Source organism: Physeter macrocephalus, chromosome 12 (assembly GCF_002837175.3).
Source record: "Physeter macrocephalus isolate SW-GA chromosome 12, ASM283717v5, whole genome shotgun sequence".
NCBI lineage: Eukaryota > Metazoa > Chordata > Mammalia > Artiodactyla > Physeteridae > Physeter > Physeter macrocephalus.
In genome coordinates, this window is record NC_041225.1 from 11,154,057 (window position 1) to 11,168,793 (window position 14,737).

General features: G+C 38.5%; 1 protein-coding gene across 1 annotated transcript in view; it reads right to left on the reverse strand.

The window, feature by feature from the left end:
- Nucleotides 1-14,737, reverse strand: part of RNF103 (ring finger protein 103) — a 41,042-nt gene that overhangs the window by 2,668 nt on the left and 23,637 nt on the right. Inside the window, exon 5 of the mRNA XM_028496569.2 lies at nucleotides 514-538. Within this exon, the coding sequence (XP_028352370.1) occupies nucleotide 538 (1 nt within the window). The 3' untranslated portion in view covers nucleotides 514-537. The remainder of the gene's footprint in view (nucleotides 1-513; nucleotides 539-14,737) is intronic.

A 14,737-nucleotide genomic window follows, 5' to 3' on the forward strand; every position in this document is an offset into this window, starting at 1 on the left:
GGGTTCGTGCCCCGGTCCGGGAAGATCCCACATGCCGCGGAGCGGCTGGGCCCGTGAGCCATGGCCGCTGAGCCTGCGCGTCCAGAGCCTGTGCTCCACAACGGGAGAGGCCACAACAGTGAGAGGGCCGCGTACCGCAAAAAAAAAAAAAAAAAAAAAAAAAAAAAGTAGAAGACTTCTTTAAGAAATCATAATTAGGGAATTCCCTGGCAGTCCAGTGGTTAGTACTTAGTGCTTTCACTGCAGTGGGCATGGGTTTGATCCCTGCTCAGGGAACTAAGATCCCATATGCTGTGTGGTGCAGCTAAATAAATAAATAAATAATTTTTAATAAGAAAAAAGGCCAGTAAAAAGAAATCATAATTATAAATCTGCCCTCGTGTGGGTTTAAATTTATACTACTCACATACTGTTGGAAATCCCAAGCCTGGATATTAATTTAAACTGTTCCTTGGTTGATAACATCACGAGTACCTGGCAGAAGCATAGTAAGCTCATTTTGAAGGAACATACCCCAAATCCAGGCACTGTAGTATTCCTACAGATTAAGATAAACAAGAATTACCAAATGCACAAGGCAAGAAACATCTAAGGCCAAGAGTAAATTTAAAAGGAATCATAATTATAGTCCAAAGCACATCTGATATTAGAATTCTCAAATGCAGAATAAAAATGTTACACTTAAAATGTTCACAGAAATAAAAGAGGGACTTAAAAGGAACAAGAGACCATAAAAATGAAAAAGAACCAAAGAATTTCTAGATGTAAAAAAAAATAACAGAAATAAAAACCTTAGTCACTGAATAAACCTCATTGAATGAATTAAGCAACAGATCACACATTACTAAAGAAAGAATAAGTGAGTAGGAAGATAGATCTGAATTATCCAAAATGCCTAAACTAAGATGTGAGTATACAGGAAAGAAGATGAAACATGGATGTTACAATGTGGATATCTGTTATATGTTTAATTGACGTTTCAGAAAGATTGAAATAAAATTATTGGAGAGAAAAGATTTTGAAAGGATAATAGCTGAGAATTTCCCCAACTTATCAAAGATATTAATCTTAAGACTCAAGAAGTACATAAATTGCAGGCAAGGTAAATTTTTAAAACTATGCATTACAGTGGCAGTACAAAATATCAAAGACACAGAGAATACTGTAAACATAACCAGAGAGAAAAAATAGGTTACATACAAGAAGACAACAGTCAGACTGACAGTACCCTTCTCAATAGCCACAATGGAAGATGAAACAAAGTGAAAGAACATCTGCAGAGTGGTTAGAAAAGAAAACAAACAAACAAAAAGCTATTAACTTGTAACTGTATACCTTGCTAAATTATCATCCCCAAATGAGGCAAAATAAAGACATCTTCAGGGGAAAACTAACTAACAACAGACAAAAAAATCCCCAAACAAATCAACACTAAACAATTTTTAAGAATGTGTTTTAGAAATAATAACAATGATCTTTGAAGGAAGGCCTTAGATACAAGAAGAAATCATGACAAATAATTTAGTGAACATATAGTTAATGTAAAAGCTTATTGAATAAATAATAATACTGAATTTGGAGAGTTAAAAAGATAAAACTAAAACTTTCTACATTAGTAATATGAAAAATGAATGGGAAGTCATTGGAGTTAAAATGATCAAAGGGGATTCACATGCCTTCCCTTATTTCCCATTAGCAATGAGATACTGAAAACAAGACATACTTGATCTCACATTCTTTGGGAAGGAGTAAAGATATTGAATAATTTTATGTTTTGTTTTGTTTTTGTTTTTGTTTTTCTTTGGCCACACCATGCAGCATGCGGGATCTTAGTTCCCCGACCAGAGATGGAACAAATGCCCCCTACAGTGGAAGCGCAGAGTCTTAACCACCGGACCGCCAGGGAAGTCCCAATAATTTTAGATTTTTAAATAAATTTGTTAGACCTGTAAGGATAAGCTGTGAAATAAAAGCAAGCTTCCAAAATAGTAAAGGAAAAAATGGAATTAAAAATGCTAATCTAAATAAGATAGGAAAGAAGACACAGAAAAGTCAGGAAAAGTAGAAGTCACAAAAGACAATGGTATAGGGCTTCCCTGGTGGCGCAGTGGTTGAGAGTCTGCCTGCCGATGCAGGGAACACGGGTTCGTGCCCCGGTCCAGGAAGATCCCACATGCCGCGGAGCGGCTGGGCCCGTGAGCCATGGCTGCTGAGACTGCGTGTCCGGAGCCTGTGCTCCGCAACGGGAGAGGCCACAACAGTGAGAGGCCCGCGAACCGCAAAAAAAAAAAAAAAAAAAAAAAGACAATGGTATAAATGTCATAGCTATAATATTATCAGACCAAATAGATTTTATGGCAAAATAACTTTTTTGGGATAAAGAAGTTACATAATGATAAAATTTCAATGTACCAGGAGGCGAATCATAGTAAGAAGGAGGAGGAGGGAGAGGGGGAGGAAGGGGAGAGGAGGAGAATTTGTCACCAGAAAACTACCCTAAAAGAAAGGGATGTCTCTAAACAGAAAGTTCTCTAAACAAAAAGGAGGAATAAAAGAAGGAATCTAGGAACATTAGGAAGAAAGAAGAATCAGAGTAGGCAAAAATATGGAAAAATACAGTAGGCTTTTGCTCCCCTTTTGTCTTCCAAAATGTGTTTGATGGTTGAAGCAAAAATTACAACCCTGTCTAATGTGGTTCTAAATAGAGGTAATACTTAAAATAATTATATTACAAATAGGTGAGGGAAAAAGGACCTAAAGGGAGGTAAGATTTCTATACTTGAATTGGTAAAATGATGACATCAGTTGACTGTGATGAATTTTATATATATATGGTAATACCTAGAGCAACCACTAAAAACTATACAAATACATTTAATTAATTAAGAGTACAAATTATTATCTATAAAATAAGCTACAAGGATATATTGTACAACACAGGGAATATAGCCAATATTTAATAATAACTATAAATGGAGTACAACCTTTAAAAATTGTAAGTCACTATACTGTACACCTGTAACTTATATAATATTGTACATCAACTATACTTCAGTTAAAAAAAATAATAAGTTGTTGTTTTAAGCCACACAAACATACAAGAAAAAACCCCATAGATCAGCCATCAGGGAAATGAAAATCAAAAACACAATGAGGAATCAGCCAAGATGGCAGAGTAGAAAGACCCTGAGCTCACCTCCTCTAGAACAATCGTCCATGAAAAAGATCGGAGTCTACCGGAAAAGATACTCTACAACAAAAGACATACAGAAGAAACCACAGCAAGATGGGTAGGGGGGCAGACTTGCGATATAATCAAGCCCCATACCCCTGGGTGGGTGACCCACAAACTGGAGAATAATCATAGTGCAGAGGTTCTCCCACAGGAGTGAGAGTTCTGAGCCCCACATCAGGCTCCCCAGCCCGGGGGTCCTGCACTGGGAAGATGAGCCCCCAGAAAATTTGGCTTTGAAGGCCATTGGGGCTTAATTTCAGGAGTCCTGGGAAATAGAGACTTCACCCTTAAAGGACACACACAAAATCTCACATGCACTGGGACCCAGGGCAAAAGCAGTAATTTGATAGGTGCCTGAGCCAGACCTACCTGCTGATCTTGGAGAGTCTCTTGGAGAAGCAGGGGGCAGCTGTGAATCACCCTGGGGACACAAACACTGGTGGCAGCCACATATGGGAGCTTTCTACCATGCGGACACTGCTGCTGGAGGCCATCATTGTGGGATCCTCCCTCTAGCTCATTAGCGCCAAGACCTGGCCTCAACCAACAGCCTGTAGGTGCCAGTGCTGAGACACCTCAGGCCAAGCAACTAACTGCGCAGGGACATAGCCCCAGCCATTAGCAGACAGGCTGCCTAAAGACATCCTGGGCCCACAGCTGCCTCTAGACCTGCTCCTAAACACGGCCCTGCCAACCAGAGGGCCAGGTCCCAGCTCCACCCATCAGTGGGCAGGCACCGGCCCAGCCCTCCAGGAAGTCTACTTTAGCCTCTGGACCAGCCTTACCCACCAGGGGGCAGACACCAGATGCAAGAAAATCACAGTCCTGTAGCCTGTGGATCCAGCCTGCCCACAGCAAGCCAGACCCTGCCCTGGGACCAGCTGGGCCTCAGCCCTGCGCACGATAAGGTCAACAGAAGCTTCAGGACACCCTGGATCCTGTACCCAATAGCATCCGGAACCAGCCTCCTCCTCACTCCCCCCACCGCCCCAGTGATCTGACACCAGTTCTGGGGTCCCTGGGCCCTGCAGCCAGACTCCAGGACCTGACTCTGCCTGCCAGTTGTCTGGCACTAACCCCGGGACATGGCTTCACCCACCAGTGTCTTCACCCACCCAGAGTCTTCTGGGCCGTGACTCTGCCCACCAGTGAGTCAGCACTAGCCCTGGGGCCCCCTGGGGTTCTACAGTCAGTCGTTTCGTGACTAAGCCTCCCTAGCCAGCAGTCAGAAGCCTCCACACAAGGCAGGGTCTGGCAACCAATCAGTCTAGGGGCCAAGCAAGCCTACCGGACTGCCCACATAGCCCACCACAACAGAAGGACCCATGCAGCCCTCACAGGGGGAACCCCTAGAGCATATAGCTAGGGTGATGAGAGGGGAGTGTGCTGCTGTAGACGTCTCCTACAGAAGGCCACTTCTCCAAGGTTGGGAAATGTAACTAACCTACCAGAGACATAAAAATACAAACAACAAAGTAGGCAAAATGAGGCAGCAGAGGAACATGTTCCAAACAAAGGAACAAGATAAAACCCCAAGAAGAACTAAGTGAAGTGGAGATAGTCAATCCAGCTGAGAAACAGCTCAGGGTAATGATCCTAAGTGTGATCAAAGAACTCAGGAGAAGAAAGGATGCACAGAGTAAAAAGTTAGAAGTTTTTCACAAAGAGTTAGAAAACATAAAGAACAACCAGAGATGAAAAATACAATAACTGAAGTGACAAATATACTAGAAGGAATCAACAGTAGACTAAATGATACAAAGGAATGGATCAGCTGAAAGCATTTCCTCTAAGATCATGAATAAGACAAGGACTCCCACTCTCACCACTTTTATTCAACATAGTATTGGAAGTCCTAGCCACAGCAATCAGACAAGAGAAGGAAATAAAAGGAATCCAGTTTGGAAAGGAAGAAGTAAAACTGTCACTGTTTGCAAATGATATAATACTATACATAGAAAATCCTAAAGACACCATCAGAAAACTACCAGAGCTCATCAATGAATTCAGTAAAGTTGCAGGAAACAAAATTAATATACAGAAATCTGTTGCATTTCTATACACTAACAATGAAATATCAGAAAGAGAAATTAAGGAAACAATTCCATATACCATCTCATCAAACAGAAAAAAATGCCTAGGAATAAACCTACCTAAGGAGGTAAAAGACCTGTATTCAGAAAACTATAAGATACTGATGAAAGAAATTGAAGATGACACAAACAGATGGAAAGATATACTGTGTCCTTGGGTTGGAAGAATTAATATTGTTAAAATGTCCATACTACCCAAGGCAATCTAAAGATTCAATGCAATCCCTATCAAAATACCAATGGCATTTTTCACAGAACAAGAGCAAATAATTTTTAAAAGACCCTCAATAGCCAAAACAATCTTGAGAAAGAACAGAGCTGGAGGAATCATGCTCCCTGACTTTACACTATTCCACAAAGCTACTGTAATCAAAACAGTATGGTACTGTCACAAAACCAGACACACAGATCAATGGAAAAGAATAAGGAGCCCAGAAATGAACCACACGCTTATGGTCAATTAGTCTATGACAAAGGAGGCAAGAATATACAATGGAGAAAAGACAGCTTCTTTAATAAGTGGTGCTGAGAAAACTGAACAGCTACAAGTAAAAGAATGAAATTACAACATTCTCTAACACCATATACAAAAATAAACTCAAAATGGATTAAAGAACTAAATGTAAGAGCAGATACCATAAAACTCCTAGAGGAAAACATAGGCAGAACGCTCTGACATAAATGGTAATAATATTTTTTGGGGGATTCGTCTCCTAAAGCAAAGGAAATAAAAGCAAAAATAAACAAATGGGACCTACTTAAACTTAAAAGCTTTTGCACAGCAAAGGAAACCATTGACAAAATGAAAAGACAACCTACTGAAGGGGGGAAAATATTTGCAAATGATATGTCCTATAAGGGGTTACTATCCAAAATATATAAACAGCTCATACAACTCAAGATCAAAAATCAACTCGATTAAAAAATTGGCAGAAGACCTAAACAGACATTTTTCCAAAGAGGAAATGAACATGGCCACAGGCACATGAAAAGATGCTCAATACAGCTAATCATCAGGGAATGCAAATAAGAACCATAATGAGATATCACCTTACACCTATCAGAATGGCTATCATCAAAAAGAAATCAAATAACAAATGTTGGTGAAGATGTGGAGGGATCCCCCTACACTGTTGGTGGGAATGTAAATTGGTGCAGCCACTGTTGAAAACAGTGTGGAGGTTCTCAAAAAACTAAAAGTAGAACTACCATAGAATTCAGCAATTCCACTCCTGGGTAATAAAAACACTAATTCAAAAAGATATAGGCACCCCGATGTTTATAATAGCATTATTTACAATTGCCCAGATATGGAAGCAACCTAAGAGTCCATCAAAAGATGAATGAATAAAGAGGATTTGGTATATATTTACAACGGAATACTACTCAACCATAAAAAAGAATGAAATTTTGCCATTTGCAACAACATGGATGGACTTGGAGGGTATTATGCTAAGTGAAATAAGTCAGACAGAGAAAGACAAACACTGTATGATATCCTTTACATGTGGAATTCAAAAAATACAACAAACTAGTGAATATAGCAAAAAAGAAGCAGACTCAGAGATATAGAGAACTAGTGGTTACCAGTGTGGAGAGGGAAGCCGGGAGGGGCATTATAAGGGCAGAGGATTAAGAAGTACAAACTGTTATGTATAAAATAAGGTACAAGGATATATTGTATAACACAAGGAATATAGCCAGTATTTTATAATAACTATTAATGGAGTATAAAATTGTGAATCATTATATTGTACACCTGTAACTTACATAATACTGTACATCAACTATACTTCAATCTTTTTAAATTTGCAAAGAAAAATCAAATCACTATGTTATACACCATGAATTCTCATAGTGTTGTAGGACAATTATACTTCAAAAACAAACAAACAAAGCAACTCATAGAAAAAGAGATCCAAAGGCAGGATGTGGGGGGAAGAGGGAATTGGATGTAGGTACTCCAAAGGTACAATCTTCCAGTTAAAAATAAATAGTAGGGATGTAATGTACAACATGATAAATACAGTTGACATTGTTCTATGTTATATACGAAAGTAGTTAAGAGAGTAAATGTTAAGAGTTCTTATCCCAAGAAAAAACATTTTTCTCTATTTCTTTAATTTTGTATCTCTATGTGATGATGGATGTTCAGTAAATTTATTGTGGTAATCATTCCATGACATATAAATGTCAAATCATTATGCTGTACACCTTAGACTTCTATAGCACTGTATGTCAATTATATCTCAATTGAAGTGGAAGAAAAAAGAATGGTTAATATTAAAAACACTGACAATATCAAGTGTTGGAAAATAATATGAAGCAATGAGGATTCTTATACACTGCTGATTAGAGTGTACAACTAGTTTGGAAAATTCTTTACCAGGATCTACTAAAGCTAAACATATATAAACCTTACATTATAGCAATTCCTTCCCTTGTTACATACTCAACGTAAGTGTTCATGTCCATCAAAAGACATGTATAATAATATTCAAAGCAGATTTATTCATAACAGCAAAAACTGGAAACAAATGTCCATCAGCAAATGAATACATAAATTATGGTATATTTATACAATAGCATACTAATTAGCAATACAAAAATGAACTATATATACATGCAACATCATGGTTAAATCTCACTGTGCTTTGCTGGGATCAAGCTCTCTGCATTGCAGTCAGGAAATTGCTCTATGCAGTGAGCTGGGTAATTGTGGGGCTTACCCTGTTACCTGCCCTTCTCTCAGGGATCTCGGTCTTGTGCTGCCTACTATCCACTGCCTGAAAGCAACGGTTCATATATTTTTGTCTGGTTTTACAGTTATGGCAAGAAGACCAGTCTAGTACCAGTTACTCCAACATGGCCAGAAGTAGAAGTCCTGAGTCATTATTAAGCAATAGTATCAGGACTTCCCTGGTCGTCCAGTAGATAAAACTCCGTACTCTCAATGCAGGGGGCCCAGGTTCAATCCCTGGTCAGGGAACTAGATCCCGCATGCATGCCACAACTAAGAGTCCTGCGTGCCGCAACTAAAGATCCCACATGCCACAACAAAGACCCAGCACAGCCTAAATAAATAAATAAATAAATAAAAATTAAACTATTTTTTGAAAAAGAAATAGTATGAACTGCACTCAGGAAAAGTGGATGTAGGGATGGAGGAAAAATGACTAGGTAACCGCAGGAGCCTTTACTCATACTGGAACCATAGACACAGGATATTTAGGTGAAAGGATGATTAGTAAATTTTTGATATGATTGAGATGCTGTAATAGTTAAAGGCTAATCTGCTATAACAGAGAGACCCCAAAATGCAATGATTTAAATATTAAGTGTATTTGTTTGTGGAATAGTCTAGTACTCTCCATAGTCAGGGAGCTCTGCTCTGTGAGGTCATGCAGGGACCCAGGCTGGTGAGGCAGCTCTGTGCACTGGTCACACCTAACTTTCAAGGCTGCATTAGTCATCACCATATCTGGCAAGCTGGATGCAGAAGAGAAAGTGACAATACACATACCCAGTGTTTTAAGTCAAGATCCAGAAGCGGCATGCATCACTTTACTTACATTGTATTGACAAGAATTAGTCACACTGGTCACAATTAATCACAATGTGAGCTGAGAAATATAGTTGATAGCTGGATATTTGTTCAGCTAAAATTCTAGTGTAATGGAAGAATGGGAGAATAGGTTGGTGACAGGGTGTGAGGCGGCCAACAATCAGCAAGTGTGCCATGGATGTTGTGGACCCTCCAAGTGAAATGCTCAGAAGATAGTTCTATATAGAGGTCTGGTATTGGACAGTGTTCTCAACTGGAAATGGACTCAGAAGCCATCAGCATATAAGTGGGAGTCAAGGACATGAATATTGATGAAATCACCCAAATGACTTGAGAACTGGAACAGAACTCTGGGAGAACAATAACTCTGAAGGAGGAAGGGAGGAAGGAGATCCCAGGAAGGAAATTACGAAGGAAGGATCGGAGAAGTAGGAGGAAAACTAGGTAGTTTCAGAGAAACCTAAGGGAAAGGAATTTCAAGAAGGGAGTGGTCAACAGAGTCACCATATGCAGAGAATGCAGATAATATAAGTACAAAAATACATTCATTGGATTTTATTATCAATTCAACTGAATTAATCCAATCAATATATGAAGAATAAACAAATGAATGTTGAATGAGGTAATAAAGGCCCAAAGGATTAATAATGGAAACAAAAGGACAGATTAGGGCAGTAGAAAAGGGTGATTTTCAGTAGGGATATAGTTGAAACATGATTGGTTGTGAGGTGACAATTGTTGAAGTTAGGTATATGGGAATTTATTATATTAACCTCTTTACTTTTGTGTATGGTTAAAATTTTCCAAGGGAAAAAAATGGTTTTAAAAAATCCCTCCTTTCCCCTAAAGGGAAAGCTACAGACAGGGAGAAAATATCTGCAATATATACATATTTGACAAAGGACTTATATACAGACTATGTAAAGAACTCCTATAATTCAACAAGAAAAGACAGCAACCCAATAGAAAAATAGGCAAAAGGTTTGCAAAAGAACTTCACAAAAGAGGTAATACAAATGGCCAATAAACATATGGCAAGGGTCTCAGTCTCGTTTGTCATTGGAGAAATGCAAACTAAAACCACAGAGCTATCTCTATATGCCCAGCAGGATTACAAGAATGAAAAAAAAAAATTATACCATCGAATTTTAGCAAGAATGTGGAACAACTGTGAGTCTCATATAGTGCTGAGCAGGGTGTAAATTGGTATAACCACTTTAGAAAATGGTCAGTGTTTACCAAAACCGAACATAGGCATACGCAATAACCCAGAAATTTCACCCTCAACAGAAATGTGACCCAAAGTCATATACAAGAATGTTCATAGCAGCACTATTTGTAATTGCCAAAGACTGGAAATAAGCTAAATGTCCACCATAATAGAATGGATAAATTGTGGTATGTTCATACAATACTATGCAGTAATGAATATGAACAAATGACTGCTCCATACAATAGAGATGAACCTCACGAACATTATTTTAAATGAGAGAAACTACACACAAAATACTACATACTATATGGTTCCACTTACATAACATTCAAAAACATTCTAAGCAAAACTAATCTATGATTTTAGAAGTTATCACAGAGATTACATTTGGGGAGGATGGTGGAAGCAGTGACTAAGAAGGAACCAGGGGAGGTTTCTGGGATGTGGCAATTGCTCTGTTTCTTGATCTGGGTGATGGGTTACAAGCGTGTGTTGAGTTTGTGATAAATTAATAATCTTCGCATTTAATATTTATATACTTTTATGGAGATATATTGCCCTTCAGTAAAAACTTTAATTAAAGGGGAAAAAAGAATGTATTTTCCCTAGATGGCTGAAAATGGTTAAAAAAGGAACAGATGGGGAAGGTACTGTCCATTTGTTCCATGCTTTTCTTGTCCTACTCCTCTCCTTTTTAGCTGATTAATACATGTTACGAGGCATCAAACGCCTCTCCCAATTCCCACCTACGGTTCACCCTATAGGAATATTATTTCCGAAAACACTAGTACTGCACTCAGGCTATGGAATAATTCTCAGATAAATAAGCAACTTGTAGTTAATGCCACATATTCCTAGACTAAAAACTCTAAGCTGCTTGAAGAAACTCGAGGGCTCTGATTACCAGATTCTAAATAAAACACAAATATTGTCCCAGAATGGGTTAATTAGATACATTCCTCCTTAAAGTTAAAGGAATGTAACTGAATGAATTATTGTAGTCTTTTTGTTAGCCCTTAGAAAACTTTTGAAATTGTAAAGGATCCTTTCTCCAATCTCTGTATAACCCAGTCTGGTGCATATTATACCATAAACTGTCTTTTGCTTTGATTAATGTTACCTCTCATCCTCTCCATAGCCATGAAAATATAGCCGAGTCTGTAAGTCTGCCCTCAGTCAGTAACAGCAGAGAATATGCTTGGCTGAAAGCTGCTCTCATGTCTCCTGATCCCTGTTTTGGAGATATCTGGGGTAAGGGAACGAGTTTGGTGCTAAACTCTTGAGGATGGTCTTTAATACCTTAGAGTTCACAGGTTTCTCTCCGAATAAAAATCCTGGTTAAATAGATGCCATTTTGATGAATAAATGTAAATAGCATGACATATTTCAGAGCAAGTAGGTTATATCAGGACTAGTGTTTTCAAAAGATGAACTCCTGATTCATTTTCCTTCCCAAAGATGGTGACAGGGGAAGTGTCCAACCACCTGTCCAAATCTGGGCTTTCAGCACCTGCTGTCACGCTATTGCCAGTTAACTGCATGTTCTTCTGTGGATTCTGGCAGGTGGACTGTTTACAGATTCTTGCAAATGTAGCATGTCTTTTGTTAAATGATGAGTGTGCCAATTCATTCACAACAGGGACATCAACAATCTAAATTAAGGCGGAAGATTGGACAAAAGGGCCTTCACATTTGCTTCTGACACTCAGATTCTATTATTTGAAACAATAAAACTATAAGAACCCTCTCTCATCAAAAAAAAACCACTAAGTGCTATTAAAGCAAAGCATTATACATTAAGATTGGTCACAGACCACCATGTTCAATACTAACAAATAACTTGAATAATACTGTCTTAAAAGCCCAAGATATTGCTGTGTTTGTCATTTTAAGTGATGTCTCCTATCCAAGCCTCCGGCAACAAAGCTGAGAGTCAGCTTGAGGCATTTTGTTCCAGAAACCTATTGTTTTAGCCACATGGCTCAGGAAATTAGTAAAACTAAATGGAGAGCATTTAAACAATAAAACAAAAGGGGCCCTGAAAATATCAGAGTTCTAACTTCCCTTTTGCCCGTGTCTGAAACCCTACTACCTTGTCTTTGTAAAAGGACCTCCTAAAACTCCAAATTAGTTACCCTTACGGAAACATGTCACCATTATCAACAAATAGATGATGTTCTCAAAGTACATTCCCAAATGAAAAAAGCTTGTAGAATTTTACTAACAGTAGCAACACTGACTAAATATATATACACTGTATATGAAAGTCATTTTTCTATTATACAACTGATTGCATGGTTTATGGAAAAACTGGTTAAGACTGTTAGTCAATAATCTTTTATACGGGAGCCAAGGAATGAGATTTCTGTCTTTCCTACACCATCCCCCTAAATGAGTTTTCCAGGAAATGGAAACGTTTCCCTTTGTTGAAACATTTTAAAGTTAACTATTTTGAATATCATAAAATGAATTTTCCTGACTTCTTGTGCAAATACTACTGGTAAATGTTTTTCCTGATGACATAGTCATTGTCGGCAAGACAGTGATATCCTCTCAGGAAATTATCTGCCACTGTACCACAAGTGACTGTTGTTTGTTTTGGTGTTTTATTTCTTTTTTTCTTAATATATTCTACCCCTTACTACAATACTATTGTAACTATGATTTTCCAGGCCTGCCTCTAGCAGGCTCCACCCCTGCTCCTACTCCATAGTCTCTCTACATGTAGCCTCTATTCTATTGACTGGGAAGCTAGATCACCGAGCTCACTCAAATTCTATGTAAAGAATAAATTCTCTCTGAGTAAGCATCTGCATGGGTCTTCATTCACTTAGTAGATGCTTCTAAGAAAACACTAAGTGTTCATCAGTGGTTGAATGGATTAAGATGCGGTGTATATTGAATATATATATACACACACACACGTATACACACACCTACATACACACACACACACATACACACACACACACACACACGCACACACGATGGAACATTATTTAGCCATGGGAAAAAATGAAATCCTGCCAATTGTGAAAACATGGATCTTGAGGGCATTATGCTAAGTAAAATAAGTCAGATAGAGAAATACGTGTATCACTTACATGTTGAATCCAAAAAAGCCAAACTCACAGAAACAGAGAATAGAATGGTTACCAAGGGCTGGGGGTGGGAGAAATGGGGAGACGTTGGTCAAAGAGTACAAACTTCCAGTTAGAAAATGAATAAGTTTGGGGGATCTTATGCACAGCATTGCGATTATACTTAACAATATTGTATTACATATTTGCAAGTTGCTAAGAGAGTAGATCTCAAATGTTCTCACCACAAGAAAAAAAATCATGTAATTGTATGACATGATGGTGTTCGCTAATACTGCTGTGGTAATTGGCGATATATAAATGTATCGAGTCAACACATCCTACACCTTAAACTTACATAATGTTATATGTCAATTATCTCTCAATAAAGTTGAAAATAAATAAACAAAACAAAAAGGAAACACATAGTGCACCCATCTTTTTGGGTGCCTCTGTATTTTTAAGCTCTTTTCTTATTAGATAAATATGCTACAAATACAGTTAGATATCCTCTGTGTCAATACTAAGAATGAGTTTTAAAACAGACTGTGATCTTTAATCCATTTTGAGCTTATTTTTGTGTACGGTGTTAGGGAGTGTTCTAATCTCCTACTTTTATATGTACCTGTCCAGTTTTCCCAGCACCATTTATTTTATTTTATTTTATTTTATTTTTTTGCGGTACGTGGGCCCCCCACTGCTGTGGCCTCTCCCGCTGCGGAGCACAGGCTCCAGACGCACAGACTCAGCGGCCATGGCTCACGGGCCCAGCCGCTCCGCAGCATGTGGGATCCTCCTGGACCGGGGCACGAACCCGTGTCCCCTGCATTGGCAGGCGGGCTCTCAACCACTGTGCCACCAGGGAAGCCCCAGCACCATTTATTGAAGAGGCTGTCTTTTCTCCACTGTATATTCTTGCCTCCTTTATCAAAGATAAGGTGACCATATGGCGTCAAAATGGATTAAAGATCTAAATGTAAGACCAGAAATTATCAAACTCTTAGAGGAAAACATAGGCAGAACACTCTATGACATAAATCACAGCAAGATCCTTTTTGACCCACCTCCTAGAGAAATGGAAATAAAAACAAAAATAAACAAATGGGACCGAATGAAACTTAAAAGCTTTTGCACAGCAAAGGATACCATAAACAAGACCAAAAGACAACCCTCAGAATGGGAGAAAATATTTGCAAACGAAGCAACTGACAAAGGACTAATATCCAAAATTTATAAGCAACTCTTGCAGCTCAATAACAAAAAAACAAACAACCCAATCCAAAAATGGGCAGAAGAACTAAATAGACATTTCTCCAAAGAAGATATACAGATCGCCAACAAACACATGAAAGAATGCTCAACATCATTAATCATTAGAGAAATGCAAATCAAAACGACAATGAGATATCATCTCACACCGGTCAGATTGGCCATCATCAAAAACTCTAGAAACAATAAATGCTGGAGAGGGTGTGGAGAAAAGGGAACCCTCTTGCACTGCTGGTGGGAATAATGTAAATTGATACAGCCACTATGGAGAACAGTATGGAG